Genomic DNA, 8,671 nt, shown 5'->3' with positions numbered 1-8,671 from the left:
CAGAATTTTCAAAGATTTCTTTATTATCCAAGTTTACTATTATCTAAAACCACCAATGTATTAAAGACCAAGATGGAAACTTGAGCTCAGAAACTTGTAAGAATGCACATTTTCACCCTCATCTGTACCTCAAGAGACATAGTTAAAAAACACTGCTCAGTATAAAAAAAAGTTAATGTTTCCAAGGATCAAATAAATAATTTACAACGCAACAAAAAATTATAGAAATTGTACAGACATTTGAAACTGTTATTATTTGCAGTCCCATACAGTAAACATAAAAGCCTCCCATCATCAGAGATGTATTGCAAAACCACTGTCAAAAACTACATTTTATTGCTGGGCTGTTCTGAAGGGCTGATGCTGTCCAAGGTCTTGGAGGAGCAGTCCCTCAGTACTTCCAGAGAACTGGTGATGTCCAGGCTTTCAGAAGAAGTGGATCTACACCCCTGTGTGGAACTGATGATGTCCAGAGTTTTGGAGGAGCGGGCACTGTAGCCTTTTGCAGTGGCATCTCTGATGAGGATCTCCTGTGTGGATGTGAACATTAACGGGATGAAGCCCTCACTGTCTGCTGTGAGGACGATCCAAGAGGAACCTGGGAAGACAAGCACATGGCTGTTGATAAATCTTTGTGTAATTAGGGTACCTTTAAGGTAAAAACCAAATTTCTTCTAGAATTAAATGCTTCGGTATATTTACAACTTTCTAGAAAAGAAAAGGTATGAAAATATACAGGTTGTACAATCTCAAAAATAAAGGACACTTGGCAACTATGATGGACTTTGCCATTAGGAGAGGAGACAATAATAAATGCATACTTCAAATGAGGAGGAGGATTGAAATTCTGAGCAGAATTCATAAGCATCCACACTTGGTTTTAATTAGGTATTGATAAGCTACTTCACAGTGCTAAAGCTATGCAGATACTATAAAAAGCAGAGATTTAGTACATTAAATGACAAATAATTGTAATAAAGACAATTTAGAAATTGATTTTATTACATAATTTCACTATACTTAATTCCAAGAAATACAAGGAAGGAACATTTTACAATACTGTACAAACCCAAAATCTCTGGGCCATTTGCTATTTGACTTCATCACTAGTTTTTTTCTCTACAATTTGAATCTGAAACCCTGACTTCTGCCAACATAAATAAACTAGAAAATTTTTATATTTTTATCCATTAAGCTGATAAAGCAAGAAAATAGAGCTCACGAGGGGTAAGGGAATTCAGAGGAGCATTTCCAGCTGTTTGTAAATTTGTATTATGTAACTTTACGTCACAAGAAGATTGTAGCTTAAAGGCACACAACCATCTAATCTTTTGGCTTAATTTGGACCAAACTTGAAAATCAATACAACTCAGGATTTGAAAATACCATTCCTACTTTGCATCTGTATATTTCAAACAAACATACTCCCTCTAGAATTCTTTAGGAGAAATAAAACTTGGCAAGAGCAATGGCAAGAACATCAGCCTTAGGCTTTGGGATGGCTGCCCAGTGATCTGCAAGCAGGGGGAGAGTAGATACAGGGGGCAAGTACATGGAATATAGCACAGGGAATACCTGTAGTAGTGAGAAATCATACCCCAAAGTGTGTTTTCTACTTCTGCCCAGAGTGAGACACTCAGAACTGACATGTACACAGACACATGGAATGGGCACAGCATGAGCTGGTAACAGCAGAGGAGAACATAGCAGGAAGAGAGGCAGTTTACTTCACAGCAAAACCTGATGCACTGCTGAAGAGTACAGAGCTGCTTCTGTGCTACAGCATTTCCTACAGCAAGTCTAGATGCTGGAGCCACAGTTTCAAATATAGAACACTGTACTCCCAAAACCACCAGTCAACCCTACTCTCCTTGCTACTCAGACTTCTCTCTATTGAGCAGCTGAAAACAAGTAAAACACTGGCTGAAAGCAATTTTGCTGTATAACTAGTTACTTGATAAGAGCATCAATATGAAAGTTTGCTCTTCTTTTTTTTAATAATAAAAAGACTCTTATCAGTAAAAGAAGATTCAGAGAAGAATTTTTACATTATTTAAAAAAAAAAAAAAGCAAAATTTTATTCATCTTTCATTATTTATTTCTTGGGTTTTTCCCTGGATGGAATATGCATATTGCTATTGCTCACTAAGAATGACACACAGAATCACAGAATGGTTTGGGTAGGAAGGGACCCTAAAGCTCATCCAGGTCCACTCCCCTGCCAGGGGCATGGACACCTTCCACTAGACCAGGCTGTGGGACACTTCCAGGAATGGAGCAGCCACAGCTTCTCTGGAAAGGTGTATGAAGTGTTTTCCTCTTGGATAATCCCAACATACCGTGCTGCATTTCTACAAGGGAGAGGTTGAATATCTGCTGGACGATGTTTAGGCGGAGTTTACCACCACAGAGGAGAACAGCCCGACTTTCATCTGCATCACTTTTGGAAAGCTGCCTCTGAAAATGCAAGCAACAGTCATCAGCTACTGTGATGTATAGTTAAAATGGCATTAATCACAACAGGATCACAGACGTGTCTTCAGTGGCATTATTTACAGGAAGTCAAATGCTCCACACATTCAGGCCCATTTGCAAGATTTATCCTTTGAAGTCTCAGCTGTCAAAGTGTTCAGGAGTGACAGCAGCAAGGAACAATACTTATCCAGCATGTCAGACCTGGGGAGAAAATCCACTGCTGCGGGAGAAACCATGAGCTTCATCCACAGCACAATCCTCATCCACATCCTTCCATCTGTGAAGGACTTCCCCAAGGAGCTTGAAAAGCTTCAGGTTTTCTATCCCCACCTTTCCCCACCCATCCCTGATCCAAAACTTCAGAAGTGAGAACCCCTGCTCATGAATGCTGGGGTGAGGAACAGACTCACAAGTCAGAAGGGCTTATTTGTCCCACCCCTGACCATCACTGCTCCAAGCCTTAAATCCAAAAAGCATCTTCAAAGAATATGCCCAGTTGGGCACAGGAAGGCATTTTTTAAATCTGTTATTACAATTATTAAATGTTTACAATGGAAAACAGTGAAGAGAGTGAGGGAATATGATCTAGAACTTGAGTTCAATGCTACAAAAGTTGGGACTTTTTTTCAGTAATAAAGCTTAAAAGTAAGAGCTAATTGAAAGGAAAATGGCAGGTTAAATTACTCTGAATATTGACTAAGGTTAATTAATCTGAATTCTAGAAATGACATAGTAGATCTCTGCCAGGTTTTGATAATCAGGTAATTTACCCTTTCTAGCATGAGATTTGCAAGAGCAAATCTTTCAGCCAAACAATGTGTTTTTCATGTGAAATTTCACTTTAAATCCATTTTTAAGCCATGTTAATGGAATTATCTATTGTGTCCCTAAAGGTCTCTTTCCTCCTTGGATGGTGCTCTCAATGCTAATTAGCAACATTTCTGTTTCAAAGCCAAGGCAATTTGCTTTTGTTTCAGTCTTCATTATTTTAGTTTTCCTCACAGGAGAGCGGGAGATTGATACCAATTCCCACACATGGAAATCTTCACTTGTCTAAATTTCTATACAGAAAGCTTTAGGTGTTGCCTAGGAAAAGCATTCCCTTCCCAGATCTCTATAAAGGGCTTTAATTCTGCAGCTGGGCTGCAATATGTGAGTCCTCTAGAGTCCCTGCTGCCTCACTGCAGAGCTGAGGGGTTTGGCCCAGTGTGAGGTGGGGCAGGGAGCTTCACATTCCAGGATATCCCATTGCTTTAAAAACACTGGAAGCCTGCAGAGTAATGGGATTTATAACCATATATAAATACCTGCAGAAACAGGATGGAAATCTAATCCTACTGACTGTTACCTGAGCATTACAAAGAACATACAGCCACAAACAGGCTTCACCATTAAGGCTTCCAATATTAAAATTACCTGGCAGGTGATTTTAATAAATGATGGTTCCTGAGAAGATGGGTACACTGCAAGATTTCTCTTCCCAGATTTTAGCAGCTCAGTTAATTCAGAAAGATGGTGCTGCAATTCTGCGAAGTTACCAGACAATTTTTCCACATTTTTCAAAAAGTAACTCGCCTCCTTCTCACTGAAGAGGTTATTCTTGTAAGAATTGGGTATTTTGGAAGCTGCCTCATGCTGCCTTTTTGGGGACGTTGGCCTGTTTGAAGCATTAGACAGTGCCACGCTCCGATTAACTGGCTCAGCATCCAGAGTCTCAACAGCTGGAGGAAAATTCATGGAAATCTTTTTCTCTTTGAAGTCGCTGATGTTCAACACCAAGTTTTGTTCATAAGCAGGACTCTTGATTTCTTCAATGAGTTTCCTTCGGCTTGTGGGGGACTGAAGGGCAGAGCGATCTGGAATCAGGAGCCCACGGCTGAGTGGGTGGACATCTCTAGAGGGATCAGGAGTAACACTGGAAAGGTTCAAACTGGAGCTGCCATCAGCTGACACAGCCTTTGAAGGACACATTTCAAGTATCAGTTCTTTAATCATCAATCGGATCATGTATTTGTCTGATCTTGAAGAAGGAAGAAAAGCAGGGTCAGAGAATTTTTGTCTTCCAACCAGTATCAGTAACAATTTATTGGTCAAGAAGCACAACCCCTTCGGCTTCTCGCTTTTCTCTAGCTGAATTTGTTGAATATTAGGTAAATTGGATGAAGTCAGTGAATAGACTAAAATAACATTACAAGTATTGGAGGCAACAGATACAGTTTGAGTTTTGGAGTCAAAAGCCATTATATCAGGAACAAGAATGCCTGGGATGCTCACTTTTTTAGTAGTGGTAACCTTTCTTTCAAAAGTCACCAAGATGAGGTGTGAGGAATCTTGGCCACTTCCCGTCAGGTAGTCCTTGGGCCTCAGGTGGAGGAGAGGGCTGGAATCAGCACTTTGCTTGCTAGAAAGAATGTGAGTTAGATCCACAGGAGATGTAACTACAGACAAGGGCTTCTCAGAGTCCAGTGACTTCTTCCCCCCATCCAAAGAATACTCTTCCTCCCCACACAAGCTGGACTGTGAGGGGAAGGACTCGGTTTCAACGCTTGATGGAACTTCAAAGGCAACACCAGCATTTAAGCCACAGATCTTGTCCAGAGGGAGCTCGGTGGCAACAGCAACTTGTAAATTCTGCGTAGCTTCCACGGCACAGATGTAGCCTCCCACATCAAAGATTGGGCAAAAAGAGCAAGCGCTGAGTGTTTTCTGAGCATCATCCCAAATGTAGGAATGGAGGGCACTGCCCACCCCCACAACCAAGCGGTTGCCTTCCTTGGTCCAGCAGGCGCAGTGGATGAGCCCGCTGCCCTTGATGTCCGCGTTAATCCTGGAGCTGTCGAGGTGGACAGAGGGCAGGACGGAGGCGTCCCGGGTGGTCAGCACGGCCAAGACCTCCTTGCTGGGATGCCACACGCAGCCCTGGGGGAGCACGGGATAGGGCTCGCTGATGTCGCAGACCTGGGAAACCAGGAGCTTGTTCCTGTCGGCGCCGTTGAAGCAGAGCTGCCAGATGGTGATGTGCTTTTTGTGCTGCACGGCCAGCAGGGCTGGGGCCTCGGCAGGACAGGGGCCCCAGTAGAGCCCGTGCACGTGCTCAAACTGACCCACCACGCTGGAGTCACCGAAGGTGGGCTCCCCGTTGTGCAGGTGCAGCGCGGTCAGGATCACCTGCTTGCCGTCCGTCCAGGCCAGCCCGTGCACCGGGTGGATGGCCTGGTGCAAGGCGTTGAGGCCGGTGCGCAGGAGCTTCGCCTTTCCCAGCTCCATGGCTTTCAAAGTGGAACATCTACACAGAGCAGAATGAGAAGGAAAAAGAAATTATTGTAGAGGACAGTACCTGGATTACCATTTAGCTTATGACCCTGCCAGTACTGGACTCTTCCTTCCAGTGAAGTCAATATAAACATAATGTTCACCTATGCTTAATTCCCAGCCCAGTAATTTTTTGTTTATGATGTTTCCACCATGAAATGCAATTTTAAGAGAAAGAAGCTTTGCTGTTTCTATAGGCTTACCGTCAGATTTCTGCTGCATTTCCATCACAAGATCAGTCCCTACATTCTAATCAGTAATTCGCTGTTCTCAGATTATTTTCTGTTTATTTCAATATCAACAATTCTCAAAATATTGCTGCTCTCAACTTCCTGGAGCAGTTGTGGCCAGATGAAGTCATCCCTGACAAGTATAACCAAGCATTAATGTATTATCTACAAATCTGATCCTGTATTAAGCGTGTGAGAAGGAGGCATTTGGATGGTTATCCCAGAAAGCTGTCTAAGAAAGCAAATGCAATTTTGAAGAGAATTAGGATGAAAGCAGATTTTTCTGAGGAAATGAAAGAAAAAATAATTTAAAAGAAGGCATACACAAGGCATCAACACTTGGGAAAACTTCAGGATTTTACACTAACTTCTAGTTTTTGAGCTGTGAGCAATCCCTACTCCGTGCACAAAAGCCAGTTCAAAGGAATCGATGGTTTCCTAATTTGAGATCTGCACAAAATTTGGCTCAGATGTAAAGCCATGGCACAGAATGAGCTGCAGTTTTAGTAGGAAACAAGAAGAACAAGAAAGTTGTTTGAGACTAAAAACTGTCAAACTGGAAGAGTTTATCACAATGTGCGGGGCCTGGCACCACTCAGTATTTTAATTATGTGTGGATGACCCTAAACTTGAAGGAAGAGGATTGCAAGAATGGATTTAAAATATAAAAATTGTATAGAAAGTTATGTTATTATGACCGAAGTAACTTCTCAACCTAATAACAAGTGCAAGATAATATACTTAGTAAAAAAAAACCCACCAACTTGGATACCTCTCCAGGAATAATTCCCTGGGTAGAGGTATAGCAAAAAAGGATGTGGCTTACAATGAATCACAAACTGAATATTTCAGTAATGTGAGATATGTAGCCAAGTAAGAATAATTCATTCTGGAATGTTTTAAGAGGGATGGAGATACACAAGGGAGATAACTGCCCTACTTCCTCATTGCTAACAGCACCTCCATTGAACCTCCTTCTGAGTTGAAGATGATAGAAATGCTCAACAAAGCTAAGGGATCAGAGAAACACAGGAAGTGGGTTCTCTGTCTGGAGAAGACTGTGAGTGGGAACCAGAGAACATTCACCAGCCCAGTGACAGAACATCCATCCACTGGTCTCCAGGTATACTCTGGAGAGGGCATGATAATAATCAGCTTAGTTTCAACAAAGATTTAGGTCAGCTATTAAGGAAAAATTCTGACTATATGTAATAGCTAAGCATTGAAGCAGGTTACCTTGGAGAGGAGGGGAAGGCACTACATGAATTTCATAATCTGTAAGAGCCAATTAAGGAAATGTCTGTCAGGGATAAGTTTAAGCACACAGAATCCTGCCTCACAGGAGAACACTCAAGATACTTCCAATGCAACTTCTCCACCATCTACCTGGCCTCTCCTCTATAACCAAACTCAGTCCTGTTAAGCAGTCACCAGTTCCAGGAAAATTAACATTGGATGTTCCCTGTGCTCAGAACCCACTCTGCTGGTCAATACTTACTGATGGCAGGGAGATGCGAGAGAATGTGCCTCACAAGGCACTGAAAGATGCTAAAGCCTCCTGGGCCGTCTGGAGATGTTCCTGTGTCACAACGGGCGTTGTCACTATCCCAGCTGCCCTGGAAAAGCAAAAAGAGCAAGAGTGGCCAGTGCATTCCTGTGTCCAAAGCCACACCGCCTCCTGCAGCGCCCGGCCCGGCCGCAGCTCCCCGGGCAGGTGTCACACTACAGGCCGGGTGTCGGCGAAACGCGGTGCCCGTCCCACCCCCAGGGACAGAGGAGCCGCTCTAGGGACCCCCCTGCACGGAGCGGCCAGGGCAGCGGCGGGCCGGGGAGCCCGCACAAACCTCCCGCCTGCGCCGCCGCTGCCTGCGCGGGCCCGCCCGCCCCGCTCCTCCCCGCCTCCCGCCGCCTCTCCGCCCCGCCGCGGCCGCGCTCACCCGCCCTGCCGGCGGCCCGGCCCCGCTCCGCTGAGGCGGCCCCAGGCCCTGCAGCCCCGGCGGCGCTGGGCTGTGGCGGGCACCGCCTTCCCGCAGGGCCCGGCCCGCCCCTCTCCGCGCCGCCCGGCCCAGCGCGGTCCAGCTCCGCCCGGCCGCGGGGGGCGCCGGCGCCGCTCCGCCCGCCCGGCCGCTCTGTGGTGGCGGCGGCGCTCTATGGCCCCGCGGGTGGGGCCTGCACGGGGCGGGCGCCTCGGCCGCTGCCGCCCCCGATCCCCGCAGCGCCCCTGAGGGGCCGCGGACGCTGGGCCGGCGGCGGCAGGGGATGGGGACTCATAAATCAGAGCATATCTGCAGCTGGGAGGCACCCATCGAGCCCAGCTCTTGTGCGCAGCACACCCCAAGAATCGCGTCGTGTGCCTGGGAACGCTTCCTCAACTCAGGCTTGGTGCTCGGACCGCTGCCCTGCAGAGCCTGTTCCAGTGGCCAGCCACTCTCTGGGTGCAGAGCCCTTTCCTGATATCCAGCGTAAACCTCCCCTGACACATCTCCATGCCATTCTCCCGGCTCCTGTTACTGCTTGCCAGGGAGATCGGTGTCTGCCCCTCTGCTGGCCCTCATGAGGATGTTGAAGATCACAATGAGATGTCCCCTCAGTCTCCTCCAGGTTGGACAAACCAAGTGACCTCAGCTGCTCCTCACAAGGCTTTCCTTCCATAC

General features: G+C 45.8%; 1 protein-coding gene across 1 annotated transcript; it reads right to left on the bottom strand.

The window, feature by feature from the left end:
* LOC139595963 (WD repeat and coiled-coil-containing protein) lies at positions 1–8,114 on the bottom strand. Its single transcript, XM_071439844.1, has 5 exons — positions 7,955–8,114; positions 7,516–7,633; positions 3,892–5,761; positions 2,340–2,457; positions 1–598 (listed from the first exon to the last, which is right to left on the bottom strand). Exons 3-5 carry the CDS (start codon positions 5,740–5,742, stop codon positions 327–329), a joined length of 2,241 nt encoding a protein of 746 aa, XP_071295945.1. The 5' UTR covers positions 5,743–5,761; positions 7,516–7,633; positions 7,955–8,114; the 3' UTR covers positions 1–326.
* Between the last annotated feature and the right edge of the window lie 557 nt (positions 8,115–8,671).

Source organism: Agelaius tricolor, unplaced genomic scaffold (genome assembly GCF_023055355.1).
Source record: "Agelaius tricolor isolate 1412-34295 unplaced genomic scaffold, bAgeTri1.0.p SCAF_1, whole genome shotgun sequence".
Lineage (NCBI taxonomy): Eukaryota > Metazoa > Chordata > Aves > Passeriformes > Icteridae > Agelaius > Agelaius tricolor.
This window is presented reverse-complemented; position numbering and strand designations above follow the sequence as displayed.